The sequence below is a fragment of the Filicampus tigris genome, chromosome 3, assembly GCF_054856515.1.
Source record: "Filicampus tigris isolate MCC_2025a chromosome 3, RoL_Ftig_1.0, whole genome shotgun sequence".
NCBI classification, from domain to species: domain Eukaryota; kingdom Metazoa; phylum Chordata; class Actinopteri; order Syngnathiformes; family Syngnathidae; genus Filicampus; species Filicampus tigris.
The window spans coordinates 9044642-9062891 of NC_141219.1; the positions used below are offsets into that span (position 1 = coordinate 9044642).

The 18250-nt window shown below is 40.5% G+C and overlaps 1 protein-coding gene across 6 annotated transcripts in view; it reads left to right on the top strand.

Annotated features, from left to right (window-relative positions):
• pcdh17 (protocadherin 17) overlaps nt 1-18250 on the top strand; it is a 55074-nt gene that overhangs the window by 16356 nt on the left and 20468 nt on the right. For 4 of the 6 annotated variants that reach the window (XM_086025764.1, XM_086025767.1, XM_086025768.1 and 1 more), the window contains exons 3-4: nt 5615-5673; nt 5878-6050. In XM_086025764.1, the coding sequence (XP_085881890.1) occupies nt 5615-5673; nt 5878-6050 (232 nt within the window). The remainder of the gene's footprint in view (nt 1-5614; nt 5674-5877; nt 6051-18250) is intronic. The other 2 variants (XM_086025766.1, XM_086025769.1) reach the window with 1 other exon arrangement.

Consider the following 18250-nt stretch of genomic DNA (forward strand, 5'->3'; position numbering starts at 1 on the left):
GTACAATATAGAGGTGGGTGAAATATATCGTTATCAATATCATTGTCAATCTTGCTTTCTCTCTAAAAGCATAACGATTTGAGTCAGTCAAGGCCCGCAAAGTATGAGGAAATGCTGAAAATCAGGGTGCATTGACGGCAGAGGAGGAGGAAGTGATAATCATTCGCCGAATCACCAGGCAGGACCCGATCACGTGACTCTCTCCGCACTGCAGCCGAGCTGTTTCAAACATGGAGGAGTGTCGAGCGGGGATTCATAACAAGGCGCAGGTCCACGTCATCCGTAGTCTGTAAATGGTTTGGGGTTGACAAGACTGACGTCGGTGGAAATAACATTGTTAGATGTGCCAAAACGGTCACCATGAAGAGCAATTCTGTATTACCACGAGCCATATGGATTACAAGTAAAACTTGGCAACCGCGCAAGCACGCTAAACAAAAGCTTAAACACACACTCAGAAAACAGTCGCAGAGTTGAACCAACAAATATGAACGCACTCACGCACACACACACACACACTGAGTACTTTAGCGAGCAACATCCTGGATGATCGGTTGACATTCACTTTACACGCTTACATCATTCATAACTAGCCTGTATTCCCAAGGCATGTTGCACAAATTACGACGGTTTATTAGTGTGACACCAGGATACACCCAAACATGAATAAAGTCACAAGTCTCCATATCACAGTGATGAATGAGTGGAAAAATGCACTTTTCGGTAAATTGCAGTTTTGTTATTCAACTTAATTCTGAATACGGTAGCCAATGTATGAGAATGGGTGTGTGTCATGACGACGTCTTTTTTCTCGCTCACTGGGTGACACTTTGTCACGCGTCACACATCAAATACATTTTTTCTCATTCTGATTGCTGTAGTTAACACCTTTTTTTCATTCTGATTGCTCTAGTATTTGGCAGTGGTACACCACTACTTACTGCAGCTGAAAATGTCACATCATTATGGAATAACAGCACAGACATTTAAATGACATAAATATTCCCAAAAATCAATGTAAATCGATAAATATTTTTTAGTTCTTTATTGATAAACATAGTCGTAGAATATCATTATGTTTTGCACAAGCTGCATTTAGCAATTTAAAATAGATGTTGTTCATAAACACTTTCTATCCACAATTGGTCTGTGAAGCAAGTGCAAATTTAAAATATTTTTTGTAGAATATCATGTAATTATTGTCATCGAGTTTTTTTAAAAAAATATTGAGATATATATATTTTTTATAGATATATAAAATGCTTCAGGATCGCAGCCACAGCTTGAAGGCACTTACTTGTCCGTTATGTTGTTTAGTTTCTTAGACATGTTTTTTTTTTCAAACCACATTCAAATTATTAATTTTCTCGTTAGTGTTATAATACGAAACTATGCTTTTATATTATTCAAGGTTTCCTATATGTAATGGCATAAGTTTGCTTGAATGTGTAATATGTGATGTCCTCAGAAATAAGCTCTGTTCAAGGCCATGAAGGCTGAAAGGGGTTGCATACAATCATATTTTTTTTATCCTTTAAACTACTAAATACTGGGGTGGAACGGTTCACAAAATCCACACTTTGGTTTGTTTCTCAGTTTTGGAGTCATGGTTTTCTTTTATGTTCAGTTTGTCTGACTGGTTAGGATAATGAGATACTGTATGTATTCTATTGTTATGTTGAAAGTGAGAGAATGAACACAGGAAGTGAATTTTAATTAATTATTATAGCTATTGTATTATTATTTGAATATTTTAATTAATCAGAAATATGTTTGTCTATACCAGCGGCATATAGTGACAGGCAGAACAATGAAATGCTCTTCCATTGGATAGTAAAAGGTACAATCAACCTGTGTACGGACTGCCCAGCTCTGATTTTTACCAAAGTAATCATTATCATTATCAATATTAGAACTGTAATCATTTGTACTTGTACTAAAAACGTTTTTAAGGTAACTTTTTTTCATGTCCTATACACTTGAAAGCAAGAAACTTACTCTACTTTCACTTTATTTATTATATGAGGCTGAAAAATATTTATTCTTAAAAGTTACAGGATTCTCTCCTTTACATCCGTTTGACTGACTCTGACACATGTCAAGTTGTCTCGGTCACGCAATGCTCATATTAAATTGAAAAGCTAACAAAATAGACGAGAAATATAAAGAAAAGTTGGCAAAGTTTTCTTTGCAATGGGGAAAATCCCAATGAGGATTCAACACAAGAGCCTATGCCCAAGAAGAAAAATAAAGACAATACCAGAAGACCTACTTGAAATATGGATTGACAGAGACAGGTGATTACCACACACGAACGAAGCCCGCTCTGCACAATATGCGGCGAGCTTCTCTCCAATGAGTCAATGAAGCCTTCAAAACTGATTCGTCAACAGAAGTGCCCTGAGCTCGTCATACTTGATGGCTAACTGCATTGCTTAGGCTAAAACAGTCAAAACCCAAGTGGATTTGCCTTTATTGTTGTAGCACTGCACTCCTTCAAACCATTACCGCCAACCCAACCCCAAGGTCCCCCATCCCCATCCATGTGTCGGCTTTTGGTTTACTTCAGCCCATTGAACGATGTAGTCTTTTATCTCCTGGAAGGTGTGTACGACCCACTAATTACATTTGATCACTTAGAATTGCTCTGAAGTAACCAAGTAATCAACGCAGTCTAATCATTGTCCAGTGTCCCTAACACATTTTTTCCGTAAAGTATATTCTCTATCATCCTTTAACTTTGCTGCTTTTCTTTCCTCTTATTCATTTATTTCCCCTGCTTCCCCACCCAACTGTCTGCTAACCTCATTTTGTTTGTGTTTTTTCCTTTACCAACTCTTCCTGCTTTGGCCTGCTTGCTTACTTTGACAGTTTTCCATTAGGAATAAACAACGGTTCCCTTGGTAAAAACTTTCTCTCTGTCTCTCTCTCTCTCTCTCTCTCTCTCTCTCTCTCTCTCACTCTGGCTAACTGACAATCTTGTGGTTTGATATGAATCCATTTTCAAATGTGCTCATGCAGACAATAAAGAACAAACGGGTGTATCATACCCTACAGAGTAGGTGAAGGTGTACCTTTTTCCTTTGAACGATTGCAGTCCAATCATGTGTAAAAGAGAAGCTGCCATTTTCTCCGTTCACTGACCATTCCTCTGACAGCTTAAACTCACCCACATGCACACACATATGCACACGCACGGACACACACACCCATGCACAATCCTCTATACACTCACCCTGTGAAAACGAACAAAAAGCAGCAACATGGCCTGAGAGTGAAATAACAGTCTGATGTGCTTGTCCCATTTGTCTCAATCGTTCCTGTGTCTGCTTGGTCAGTCTTAGGGCCTCAATGGGAATAGAGAATGGAGTGGAGCTTTTTACACTTACTCAGCCTCACTATACTCAGTATCCCTCTGACCCCCGTGCCCTTGCTGCATATACACTAAAAAAACGCACATAGAAAACACACTACTGCAATTCTCAACTACGGCTGCATGGAAATGAAATCCCCCAATCCCATGTGAAGTGCAATGAGCCACTATTTTTTTAAGCTATATGAGGCAGGTATTCACTTATTTGCTTGTCAATTATTGTGTAATCATTGCCAACTTGGTTGAAAAATGTATCTTGCAGTGAAAGGGTTGGACAGAATACGCATGCAGGAAGGTGGAGCGTTACGATTTACCCAGACTATGTAATAAGCAAGCACGAGGTTTCTAAGCAGTGTCAGTATGTGCTTTTTATTTGTTCGTTTTGCAACAGTTACAGACGGAAGACACCTAAAATCCATAAACGTCCTTCCATGCTGATCAGATTCAGGTTGAGCCGTGGCACGCTGATTGAAAACTGTGTCCAAGGATTAGTCCCTGGATGGCTACAAAAAGAATTTAATCTCCATATTTCTTCTCAAAACTTCACACTGTTATCATTTCAATGCCAAATGATTTCACAACCACTCTTCCTTCTGTGTCCATCCTTTGATATTTTGTATGAGTGTTTCTTTGAATAATGCCATTGGATGAATGGAGTGTTCAGCGTAGCGGTAAAGTCGTGAGAATAAGCGTGGAAAGTTCAAAGTATTGAGGTTTCCTCTCTGACCTTCAAACGCTCTTTTTAATACAGAGCCACCACAGAGCACAGATTGAAATAGTCTATCGACTGTGAGCCAAGCTGTGCATATGAAAAACCTTAGCAAGGGAGACATCGCTCTCTGATCGTTTGACGGCTATCAGTTCAAGACAGTCACAGTTATTTGTGTTACTGTGATGCATATCCACTACTGCACTTAGATAATTACACAATTTTTCTAAACTCTGTAATCTCATTCTTCCTCTAAGTCTACACCATGCTTTTTAACCGCTTTTAAACTTTTGTTGTTTATGTGCTTCATATGGGTCACACAACAACAACGACAACTGTAAAGTCCAGTCAGCACCGCACGATAATCGTGGCCTTTTATATTAATAGCCATCATTAAAAACACTCACAAGCACACTTTCCAGTAATTAGTAACAGAGAGTGAAAGCTGTTCTAAGTACTGCCGAGATCAAGTCTATATAGTGCTGAGGAGAAGTGACTTTCGAGTTAATAGTTTCCAAGTCAGTTACTCCATGTCATTGGGTGTCTATAATTGAATGGATCCAATGCAGTAAGGGTTTTTTTTAGGTGTGTTTTTGGATGTGTTCTTCATATTGATTCCAGATGCATTCGCCCACCCCACTCACCCAATGTGCCTGATCAGGTTGCCTTGTACCCAGCCAATTAAACCACTGCATGTACAGTATCTGCACATACACACGACACTTTTATGTAGTGGCAGGCCGTGCATGTGGTACCTGGGCCTTTAGTGGGGAATTACCCAACTAAATCCACCTCTGAATACCACCACTACAGGAGGTCCTCAGGTTACGCGGTACTCGTCTTACGCTGTTTCGACTTTACGACACTGGAGTCTCGTCCGCCAGTTTATCTCCAGCCCAATATTGTGCGTGTAAAAAGGAAAGCAGAATCTTCTATGGATGCTGGTCCAGCCAAGTGGAAAGCCATTAAGATAGAAATGAAGCAGGATATCATCAAATGGTCGGAGAAAGGCGAGATGCTGATGAACATCGGATATTGATTTAGAAATTTAGGAGCTATTAAAGGGTAAATTCCGATTTACACGGAAATTCGGGTTATGTCGCCAGCGTAGGAACGGAACTCATTCGTAACCCGAGGGCCTCCTGTATTAAGTCACTCATTCTGTGCAAACATTTTGTTATTGAGATGGTATAAAAATATTGTGTAAATTAGGATTACTTTGTTGCAATAATGTTATTACTGGTGGTGACTAAGATAAATATCCTACCAGTTTTTCATATCACACTTTCTGCTACATTTGATGTTCTGCACAGTGATGTAGCTTCTCATTGCTAATTTGCCCAATTTGCATGGATAATAAAATGGTCGAACCTGAATAAAGAGGAGCTTAAATTCAAATTTTTCTGGTCAGGCAATCTGTCCTTTTACACAATTTTCCTGTATAATTAATCACCTGGAGATCTTGTTTCACAGTAGGAGTTGTTTCTGTAGTGGCCAGTACATAACTTTTCCCCCCTCTCTTTTCTCCTCAGACGGACAGCTTCCCCACTGAGCCTAATTACATGGGAAGCAGACAACAGTTTGTTCAAAGGTATGTGTTAGTATTTGTAACTATCACTCCATCTCAGACCTTTTTTTTCTCTCTGGTAGTCCCACCACAGTACCTTAGCAACATAATTTATTGTTAATATGCCAGAAATGACATGCATTCATCAATACTCCTTCATTTCCTACAGGGTCATTATTAATATATTATTTTCTTTTAAGGATTCTGTTGTTGTCTGTCTTTTTATAGTAGTTCCACATTCAAAGACCCAGAGCGAGCAAGTCTCAGAGACAGCGGCCATGGGGACAGCGACCAAGCCGACAGCGACCAAGACACCAACAAAGGCTCTTGCTGTGACATGTCTGCAAAGGAAGCACTTAAGTTGAAGGCTACAGGTGTTAGACCTCCTCCGTTGGAACAAGGTAAGCCATTACGGTTCAAATTTTTACCATGCATGAACTGAAAGGTTCCCTGAAACCAAATGACTCCCAACCCGTAGTCTCAGCCATTATCTGTAATAACTCTTGTGCAACCAGAGTCTCTGATTGTACACGCTACATTATCTGCTCCTTAATTTTCTTTTCCCTTTTATGCACCTTTCCCAGTCAGTGTGTGTGATGTGAACGTTCTATACACATCTCTATTTTATCAAAGGCGACAAGCCCATTATGTTTTCATAAGCCCAACTACTTCAGCCTCTCCATTTAGTCCCTCAACCCTAAGCGCACGTCACTGAAATTTTGATAATGGAACATGGAAAATAACTTAGTGAGCAGAGAGCGATGTGACGCTGTGATGTGGTGATGAAATATGAATAATTATTCTTAGCGCTGTGGGTCGGGCCGATTACACATGACATGTGTTGAACAATAACTCCCTCGATATGAGTTATTGCAGCCCTCCTAACTGCAGCCAGCTTGCATGGTTACTGCATGTTTCGAAGCGCCAAAAAAGCCAGTGTAAAAAGGCATAAAGAGCCTTAATAGCACAAGTGGCGTGCTAAAGTCTCACTATTGTGCCAAACAACCTTGTACCTCAGTGTAAGTCATTACCTGCTTAGAAAAATAGTTATTCCCAGAGAAATCCGCTCATGTCATTATAGCAAGTAGTAATCTTACTAACGGGATTTTGTAGTACAGTACAGTATATTGAACATGGATTCTTTGTAATGGTGCTATTAATCCAAGGAACAGAAGGGCCATTTTACTCCTTGCGGAAGGACAATGACAATTTGTGCAACATTGTATTGCAATGGGCAGGTCTGACTAGATAGTTGTTGTTTTTTTTTTTTCTGGTTTCGCAATTAAAATACAAATCTACACATTGGCAAAATAAATTGGCTAATTAAAAAGTTCTATAAAGTATGTTCAACATTTTAATGTGTTAGTGTGTTTAATTGTCTGTGATGAACCACACAAATCCGTGCACACATGACAAAAGAAGTGCCTTGGGAAGTACTATGGTAGTCAATAAAATTTGCCCCAGCGTGCTTGTGTGATGCTTCTGCATTCAAGAGCCATCCCCAGCCTGTTCATCCAACTTTCTTTGTATTATTATCCTGAATACTCTCGGGGTGCTTTAATAAGACATTCCTGTCCCCATGCACCAATCAAACACACGAGTGCTACAAGTCTATAACCTGCCTTCTATAACCTGCTTTTCACTCTTCACTGCGCTTCCATTTATTCTCCTCCTCTGCTGTGCCTTCACCCCCTCCACTCTATGACTTTCAATCCTTGTTTAGGGAAATTGCTTGATGTGAGATTAGACAGTTAACTTGCAGCAGCTGTCTCTGTTTAGCCAATAACATGATCTTATCCAAAGGTGTGTGTGCGTATGTGTGTGTTGGTGGAGTGCAACCAGGAGACGGTAAGGTGCAGGAGCAGTTTTGTGGAGTAATGTGTGGCGAACAACACGTTGTTTCAGTGTATTTTATTTCAGGTTTTAATCTTGTGCCTGTTAAATGACAGTGTAATCATCAGAGAGAGGTCCAGCTTCATATTTTATATCCTACTGTCAAGGATAAATATCGAAATGATCACCTTGGGCCTGTTCAAGTAAGCTATTTTTTCAAGCAGTCAAGCATATGTACAGGGACTATACACTTGAATAGCAAATTAATGAGGCTTAGTAAGAGGAAAATGACTTGAAGAAATAGCAACATGAGCTGCCAAAGCAAATATGATGTTACATGTTCTGCATTCAGCCTCCATAATCCAGTGTGCACATAAGCATGCATACCAGCAAGCAGACAGTATACATCAACTTTCAGATGGGGAAAATAGAAAGCAGGGCTTTTGCATTTTTTTTCTTAAAGTATATTCAAGCCAAAAGTCACACTCACAATGTAATATCCGTGTCCTGTCAAGGCCCGGAGGCCAGGTCGGCCAGCCACATCATTTTATGTGGCCTGCAAAAGCAAATCAAGCATGTCAACATCCATGCTACTTGCTAAAATCCGTACCTAAATTTCAAATTGCCATGTGTAATAAATAATTACATTGAGATATTGCTAGTATGTTCTTGTTATCAAACCCCTTATTAAAACAACCGAAACAATAGTTGAACAAACCATTATTTTTCCTTCCATCCAAACCGCTCGCAAGGGTCTCGCGGGCGTGCTGGAGCCTATCCCAGCTTTCTTTGGGCAGTAGGCGGGGTACACCCTGAACTGGTTTCCAGCCAATCGCAGGGCACACATAGACAAACAAACATTCACACTCACCATCACACCTAGGGGCAATTTAAACTGTCAAATCAACCTAGCATGCATGTTTTTGGAATGTGGGAGGAAACCGGAGTACCCAGAGAAAACCCACGCAGGCATGGGGAGAGCATTCAAAATCCACACAGGAAGGCCGGGGCCGGATTTGAACCCACGACCACACTACTGTGAGGCAGATGTGCTAACCAGTCGACCACCATTCCGCCCACCATTATTCTTGACTTCTGATTTCAAAATTAGGGATCCATCAATTTGTTGTGCACTGAATATGTAATAATATGAGGCGCTTGTTAATACATTTACAGTATATGGTTTCACTGTCATAATGGCACTCCAAGAGAAACTGTAACTACATTTTGGCCCTCGACAAAAAATTGTTTGACACCCCTGCTTTAACACTAGAACACTAACGTTGGGTAATTTTGACTCATGCATTTTTGTATGTGATATTTTATATTGGGAAACTAAAGGGGAGAACTTCCAATTTGGCATACAATGTTGTACTTTCACATAAATTGATGAATTTATCCAGGATATTATATCGGGTTAAATGTGCCCGACGTTAGTGATTGTGTTACTAATTTTAACGTTAGTGTTCTAGGGTTAAATGATGTCGCCAAGTGTGTCACTCCATGTCGCTTGACCATTCACCATGCGTTCAGTTCAGTGTAAGCATTTAATTTATGCTCCTTGCAAGGGTTTTCATCTTGTATTTGTGTGTTTGACTGTGTTGTTGTTTAATAAACCTTGTTTAATAAACTGTTGAAGGTGCATCGGGGCATGTCAGCCCTCAACCACCCCCCACTCTCCCCCGCACACAGACACACACTTTACTCAAGTGACGATGTCGTTGAAGTTCGCTTGTCACAAAGCAAAACAAATCAATAAAAATAACATGATCAAATGACGGGTCATAGTTTGGGGAAATTTTAAGTCAAAGTAGTTATTTCATGCTGTTTGTACCCTCAAAGCCATGTACATCGGGAGAGTCATAAAGCGAGGCCCTCCTTTGTATCTTTCTGCCTACCCAGTGTTATGTCACCTGCCAAGACACTGAAAACCATTCAGCTTGTAAGAATAAACAGAACTACAGGTGTGCGAAATGCATTTCAGTTTACAGACATAGTAATTAGGCTTCATATTTAATTTTCAATTTCCAAATTCATTTCCAAACAAACATACTCCTTCCCACCTATGGCCAATTTAAAGCCTTCAGTTGACCGAAAATGTGTGTTTTAAGGATGTGGGAGGAATCTGGGGTACCTGGAGACAACTCACAAAGCATGGGGATACCGCGCAAATAGGGAGGGCTGAACCGAGATTCAAACCAACAACCTCTAACTGTGAGGCACATATGCTTACCACTATCTCACCACTGTTCCCTCATGAATATTTCCCATGCAATTTTCCTCCAGACGTACCCTTACAACCTGGAGATCGTCACATCACGGCTCATTTTCAAAATTGATTAATTAGCCCTGCAAAATTGGTAGCAATTTATTAATTAAGCTTAAGTTTATCAGATGTGTCTTTTGCCAGTTATAATTAGCGAATAATTGATGCGCCAACATGATTCCAACAGAAATGGATACAGGCTTGTCTAGCTCCAGCAGTGTGGCTGCCAGTATTTTTGCTTGCCTCTGTAGAAATGACTGCCCGAGACGCTATCACAAACAGACAGGCAGCAGTGGTTTAGTCGAGATGTTTCCCACTGATAGCGCTCTTCAAGGAAATGATGAGAGAGAGCGATGAGGGAAGAGGAGGAGTTGGGAGGGACAGAGGCGATGTGAGTGTACCAGAAGACCTATCCTAATTAATCGCGATCCGAGTATGATAATCAAACTGCCTCCGGCTTTGTTTTAAAAGCATGTTTGAGTAGGAGAGAACGGAAGCGGCAAAGTAACAAAACAAGGACTTCCTGGAAACCAGTAAGGGGAGATAGTGTGATCTGTTTGCTTGTAACAGTGCAGAGCAAGTGCAATGAAATCGACTCCTTACTGTTATTTGTTGCCAGGTTGAATAATTCCCCCTCCCCACAGCCTCAGCTTGTGAAGAGCTTAAATAGGAGAAATGTCATGCTTTGCCACTGGCTCTCACTTGCGTCAATATGCAATCTACTGTATGATGTAAAGACACACACAGATATTGAAAAAACAAAGTGCATAGATATGTTTGATTGTAGTCACCCAGCATTTATTAGGTTATTTTGTGCAAAGCTTCTTTTGAAGTGTAATTTGTGATGTGAAGTTCTCAGACGCTTGATGCATATGACACATACTGTATGTAGAGCATTTGTAATGTGTGAATATCTTGAAGCATGTTGCGGGAAGATAAGCATGAGCCTTTGGCTACCATCCTAATGTAAACATGCGTAAAATTACAGCACAGTGTGTGGTTCCGCATCTCAACATAAAGCAAAGGTGAGGCTCATAGGGAATGCCACTAGCATTATAATCTATTTGATTAGGTACATTTAAATTTTGACCTTATGATGGCACGAGATGAATATGTGCTCCAAATGCCATTGTAATTCATCCAATAGCTGCTGGGACCTATCATTAATGACATTGCTGATAATCAAGTATACAGTTAACTTACATATTACATTTCAAGAGGGTTGGGCAGTGTCTTTTACTGTACTGTGTCTTGTATGTCTTGGAGTCTAACTGCCTTCAACCATACTGTGACATCATGAATGATGCAGGACGCGTGATGAGTTAAGGGAAAAATAAGTCTTGTATTGCATTCTTAAAATATGCTTTCACAATATTTTTTTTTTTTTTTTTTTTACTTTAGGATTTTTGTATAAGAAAACCCTACTCAGTCTGTAGTTAAGATGTCTCTTTTTCAAGCGTTTTGAGCACATGACCAGTTGAGCAGAAAGCACATTCAGTAATTGAGCGAGATGTAACATATAAGCTGGACTTGTCATGCGATGTTTTTGCATGCAATGCTTCAGCAAGTAATTTCTAGCCGACTTAGTTTTTTTGTTTTTTTTTCTCTCCTGCCTGCTCTTGCTTGCAATGTTTTCTCGAGAGCTCTGGTTTGTTGATGTCCACAAAAGGGGTGTGTTGAACATATCAATGATTGTTTAAAATAAGGTAATCCAATTATGACCTGTTAAGTGGTCTCTATTACCTCTACAACCACAGTAAATGTCCAAAGTTTGGAACCATTTCATGCTTAAAGGGGAATCAAGTATATGTTCCCAGCAGGCCCACTAGTTGAAACACGGCATTCTGATTAATATTGCGTTTGTCGAATATGAGTTAAGCAGCAAAATCCACCCTTTTTTAACCATCTGAGGAGGCGGCGATTTTGTCACTTCTGTCAACTGAAAATGACATCAGAACTAACTGCTCAGGGCTCAGGTAATGACCAATCACGGCTCAGCTTCAGAAAACAGGTCAGCCGTGATTGGTCATTACCTGAGCCCCGAGTAGTTGTGACTTCCACTTTAATAAAAAAAGTTGAGTTTTTGAATACGTATACTATACACACACAGAGATGTTCTTGCTCTGTTTGCTTGCCGCTGGGACAGCCAGGTAACTTTTGCACAACAACTTGGCCAAATGAAGAAACCACCTCGTCCTTGTTCTGGGCCCACCACAGCAGCAGGTTCTGCATTGTGGGAATTTGCTAGGTTTACAAATAATCACAGACCTCTTTGTGTGCAGTGGAATAATTCCCTGCGCACCTTCTACTTTGATCCTGCTTGGTGTATTGTTTATCAAGGGGTTCAAACAGGCGGCAAGGTGTATTCCGCAATGCAAGCTTTTATTCACAACCGTAGGCAACAACGACCCTCCCGCTCCACTCAGCAACACTTGGGCATCATCGGCGTAAACCAGTGGTTTCCAACTACCAGGACACGCCAGTCACATCATGCGGTCACATTTTTTTGTTTTATTAAATCACAGCGCCTCTTTTGATCGAAATATTTTTTTCAGTAGTCTCTGTGCTGCCGCACATGGAGGTTGGAGACCCCACTTTCCAGTAGGTGATTGAAATCAATTAGCTTGTTAACTTTACAGTCAGGCATGGGAGTGATTGGTCTGGCTGCTGAGCTGAGCCTCAATATCAATATAGATGTATGCCAACATTAGTAAAGTTTACATAATGAAACTACGGTCAGTTAAAAAAGGAAAAAAACCTAACAAATATTGGCGGTGATGGTTGAAATACATTTGGTAGCTTGTTTGCAGGTTTTTTTTTTTAGTACATGTATTGTACTTGCATTAAAAATGTTGAACATGTTCAGAATTTCCTGGCGACAATAAAAGTGGTTTGTGACCGTTAAAACTTTCAGCGAACGTCTTCGCTACCGTTTGCGATCTTGAACGAACCCTGACGAAAAATTAACGCTCGAGCCGCGCACAAACACTTGCCGTTCAGTGAGATCCGGGCTTTAAGTTGACAGCAGAATCTGCATAGTCCGAAAATTGCGTATTTTCCCTCTTATGCACATGGGAGAATATGGCCCAAAGAGCGTCGTACATGTTTAATACGCGATGCCAATACAGCAATATAATGAGGACACTTACTTGCAGTGAAGAGTAAAACTTCACACCTTGTTATTATAGTCATGCATAATTTTCATATTGATTCACACATGTATGGCAAATGCGTATTTTCTTTGCCATCACAGTTTTTTGGGGGGGAATCTGAGATATCACGGTAGGCTTTATATTGTACGTTAATAATGTGTAATTCTTCCTGAAGTCATTGTTCTACATGTAAATGGATAAACATCTGCTGAGAGAGCATCATAATTAGTCACTTTACAAACATTGCTTTAAACAGGTAGCATATGGAGCAGTCAAGGTTTTATGAGATTTTATTGCATCTGTCAGTTTAAAACATGATTAATTGAGGAGTGTGTTAGCTCCTTGCGGTCATTTAGCGCTCTGCCGTACTGACTGCTTCCTCTTCTTTCTTTATTTACTTTATTGCATCCACGACAATTTTATTTTGGGAAATAATTTATGTTTAAATCTCTGACTCTGCTGAACAATCAATCGCAAACAGTCCGGAATTGCTTTGTAGAGTAGATAAGAAAAAAAATCAACTTTTAAAAACAGCATCCAGATGCTCATGTTTCTTCCATTGGACAGAGGATTTGTCTCTGAGCCCTTCATCTGTCCGTGCTCCTCATCTTCTCAGCCGTCTGTGGCTTGTCCCTGGCTAGGCCGATAGCCTGATTCATGGCGGCATTGCCAGCTACTTCCCTGGTGTTGGGAAATGGGAATCATCAGCAGTCTTGAATTTTCTACAATACATCCCCTCATAGTCAAGTAGTGTGCCCACACACGTGCCAGATTGTGTGGTCACCCCTCTCTTAGAGGATATGGTGGTATCACACAGCAGTGAGGAGATTTGTGGCTAAGCTAGTTGAATCCTGTGGAAAGCCTAAAATCTTGTGGGGTGAAGGGATGGAAGATATCACAGTCTTAGGATTCCTTCCCTCTCATTATGAAAGATTTAGACGGATTAGTCTACTTTTCTGAAATACACAAAGATGTTTTAAATGCTATTGTTGTGATTGAAGTCCGTGAATGTTAATGTCCAGTCTTGAGCATTTCTTCATGTTGTATGTATGTACACGCGCGTACACACGTGTGTGTGTGCGTGTTTGGCCTTGGCTGCGTACGGGGGCTGTTTTAACCTTTGAGCCTCAGCCAGCCTGCTTGGAGGCTCACCCCATGATTCTTATTCAGCCAGTAGAGCCACTCTCAAATACTGTGGCACTGCAGTGTTAGGAGCAATTGATGGATCTCTCAGACTCCTTCGACTTCAGCTATAAATCTCTGGCATTATCCTTTCTCCTAGGTTACTGCAGTGAATAATTATAGGGTGTTTATGGAAGCAATGACTCAAAAATACATCTTATTTCGCTATGCGCACCATTACAGCTTCATCATTGCATGATTGTATCTATCAACTAATTTATACTGGTGATAAAGCTTAGTGGTGCTGCATTTTTTTTTCATGCACTTTAAACCCCGGTGGGTAAGTCTTGCTCCTCCTGTACTTTTTATCTGCAATAGTAACAATAGACGCTGACAAAGCGTTTAGTTACAATGATCAAAAACCCAAAGTTTTTTTTAACCTGATCATTCTAATGGTGTAGTCCCCTGCTCAAGGAAGATGACTGTGTGGGGCTGTTAATGAAGTCTGGCAATTGCATACGCATACATAATCAGTTTTGTCCATCTTGCAATTTCACATGAACTCTTAATATTAACAGAACATTTCACCTTACAAACTCTGGAAATAATTAAAAGCATCCTGCAATTGCTCCCTGTGCAATGGTATGTATCGTAGTGTTTCTGAGTGATTGACAGCTGCAGTGGAAAATGGTTGGAAATATTAAGTTAATATAATATCAATATTAAGTTCTGTTCTCTTTATGTAAATGTGTGGATTATAGTTCTTATTATGTCCGTCACCTGCATATGTTTGGCTAAATCCATTATGTGTACACTGAATCCTTGAGGTAAATGTTGTATAATCTACTGCGTGTCTGCAGTTTTTGTTGCCATTATTTTATGTATTCAATAATTTTCCCATGAAAATGTAATATATTGTGTCATGATTAATAAAAGTAAGCAGAAAGATGTTGAATTATTCCCTTTGTAACCATGAACGTTGCAGAGTGGTGTTGAACATTTAATTAGTGTGTTTCTTGGTCCTGCATTGACATCTACATTTGGAATTATACAGGATGTCATGTACACTGTTTAGAGGTGTGTTACTGGTTTAATTTTAAGCAATAGCTTAAAAAACAATAAAGTAACACACTGAATATATCCCACTTTTTTGCTTCTGTGATCCACTTAAAAATTGAAAGAAGCAGCTATTGTAAGCACCATAGGATTGATTAGTAAAAGGCTGAGTAGATGGGATTTTACAATGCATTGCTTCTGTGCATTTGCAGTCCTTGTATATATTTCTGTCCCACATTATGGAAATTATTGTTACATATTCCCTTTGAAATGACCTTTATTTTCAGCTTTCAGAGGGTTGAATGTCGAAGCGTTTATAGAGCTATTTAGCTTGTTGCCGCAGCTCCACAAGAGATTGTGTGAGAGAGCAACAGAAGCGCTGTTCTAGTTTCTGCTCTCAGTGGGTGAAACATGTTGTCCAGCACAGCAGTAGGGAGGATACGAAGGGGTAGATTATAATGATACAGAACATCGTCACTTCTTGGACCTGGGCCACTCCATTGCCATCTGTCCTCAATCCAAAGACAGCAGGGCATTTTTGCATGTGCATGTTTGTGATATTTTGGAATTACCACCAATATTCTTGATATTTACCATATTCTATTCCTCAAATTGACACTAAACAGTTGACACCGACGTATTCTGCAATCAGGAATTCACCTATTCACCGATTGTAATGTAGCCCAAAACAGTCTGATTTGGTGTTGTTGTTGTGGCAAAATGACTTCAGATTGGGTTTGAATGCTACTCATCACACTTTTTTGAAACACGTCAAAGTCGAACAAATGGAAAAATCCAATTTGATCAAAATGGTAAACAGAGTCCATGTATTCATGGACTTTATCTACATCATACAGTGCCCAAAGTGCTTTACAAAGCTTCGAAGTCGCTTACTTGAAAATGACGTATTGAACTGGAGAGTACACTGGCAAATTTTGGTTCCGGAAAAGGTTTTTGTATTTAGTTTAAAATGGCTTAATTTGACCACGATCGTTCGCTGAGCCGTTGACAAAGATGCAACACGTGTCGTTTTTTGCGTTTGTTGGTGCCCCGTTCTGCCGACTGACTGCTTGGTTGCTAGCTAGCTGGGGAGATGCGTGGCTAACTTCCGCCACGTGACAGCGTGAGTGAGAGGCCTGCAGCGGACTAGCGACAGAGGCATTAATACACTGCCGAGATGGACTTAGTTGACTGTACTGCTCGGCATATTATTTGGCAGCGTGGGATCGGTTCCCGCTCAGTGACGGTGTCTGTGTGTGTGCCCTGCGACTGGCTGGCGACCAGTTCGGGTTGTAGTCTGCCTTTCGCCCATAATCGGCTGGGATAGGCTCCAGCAGCGCGAGCCTGTACAGGATAAGCGTTTTCGAAGAAGACATGACATGGCATGACACTGCATCAAGAAACAAAGAGATCAATGGTCCTGGTCTGTCCAAAGAATCAGGCCTTTTTTTTTCCCTTTAACCTCAAATAGGAATGTACTTTCATCTACAGCCTGCAGTGGTATGGAAAACAAAGGAAGGGGCATTCCAAAGCAGGAAGATAACTTGAAAAATGAATGGATACATTGGTGAATGGATAGACACCAGGATGGCTTCATGGGGAGATGCTTTAAGTAGCATGGGGCAAGGCTCCCTGCTGTTAGTACACATTTAAAAGAAAAGCCTACTCACAATAAACACACAGCCTGCTAAGGCTCCCTTGAACTCAGTCTAGTTCTCACACACTGTGAATTGGCATTGTTATACATACTGAAGTGGCATAAAAAGACGTCTTTTAGGTGCCCCCTTTATCTGTGTTTCAAGAACATTTTAACGGTTGCCCAGTATCTGTGTGGCTTATAGGTGTCAGATGCTGTAATTTGAATATTATTAAGTATCAGTGACACTCTATGGACATTAGTCCCCTTCATCAAGGTGATATTAGGAGAATAATGTGTGTAGTGTTATGGAGGATTCAAAGATATTAACAGGGAATGTTTTTCTCTGATAACCTCAGTTGGTTACTTTTTGATCCTGCTAAATTAAGATAAGGGACTTGGTTAATTAAACTGTCACAAGGCAATCCCTTGAGGAATTGCAAGGCCAACACAACTTTAATTGGGTGACTCATATTGTCCCTGTGTTGCCTCCTTCCTCAGGATAGCAGCCCCCGAGAGAGGAAACGACACCCTCATTGCTCCTGGCAAATGTTGACGGAATGTCAAGTGTGAAGATTTGAATATCTAGTGGCAGGGCCAACATGTTGACGCCATAAAATAATTAATGCGCTAAAAAAATACATTTAGCCATAACTCATTCAATAAATTATAAACAAACATAACAAGATGCGAGAGATTCATATTTATGACTAGTTTTAATTGGTGTTTCATTATTCATGAATGAGAGTTTTGTTTTTTTTTTCTTAATTTGTACATTTGACTAATCTCTGTGGTTGCAAGATAGGTCGCCAAAACCCCTTGGACGTGTTAGCTAACTTAAGATGCATCTGTAATTACCAGCAGCTAATTAATACATGACCTCTCATCCAGGCTCAAACCACAACTCAGATCTGTTATGTGGATTTGGAAGGCTGGCTGCACATCATGCCCCAGTGTTCCTCATGTACAGTGCTCTTGGGAATGCTTTTTATTTGATTCACACACACACATGGACAATCATTACAAATGTGCACCTCTCTAATATTAATTTTCAAATGTCTTTAAAGCGGAAGTCATCCCAAACATATTTTTTCAGGGATATGTTCTATGCAGGCCCACAAGTCAGATAACGAACAATCATGGCTCAGCTTCAGAAAACAGGTGAGCTGTGATTAGTCGTTGCATGAGCCCAGAGCAACTGTGATGTCATTTTCAGTCGACAGAAGTGACAAATTGGAAGCCCCCAGAAATGGCTAAAAATGGGTGGATTAACTCTTATTCCACAAACGCAATATTTATCACGATGCATTTTTGCAATTTGTGGGCCTTCATAGAACATGTGTCATCTTCCAAACAGCTTATCCTATACAGGGTTGCGGGGAGGTGCTGGAGCCTATCCCAGCCGTCAACGGGCGAAGGCAGACTATACCCTGAACTGGTCGCCAGCCAGTCGCAGGGCACACACAGACACCGTCACTGAGCGGGAATCGCCCAACCTGCCCGCACACAAGGCGTGTGTACCACTACACTATCAGT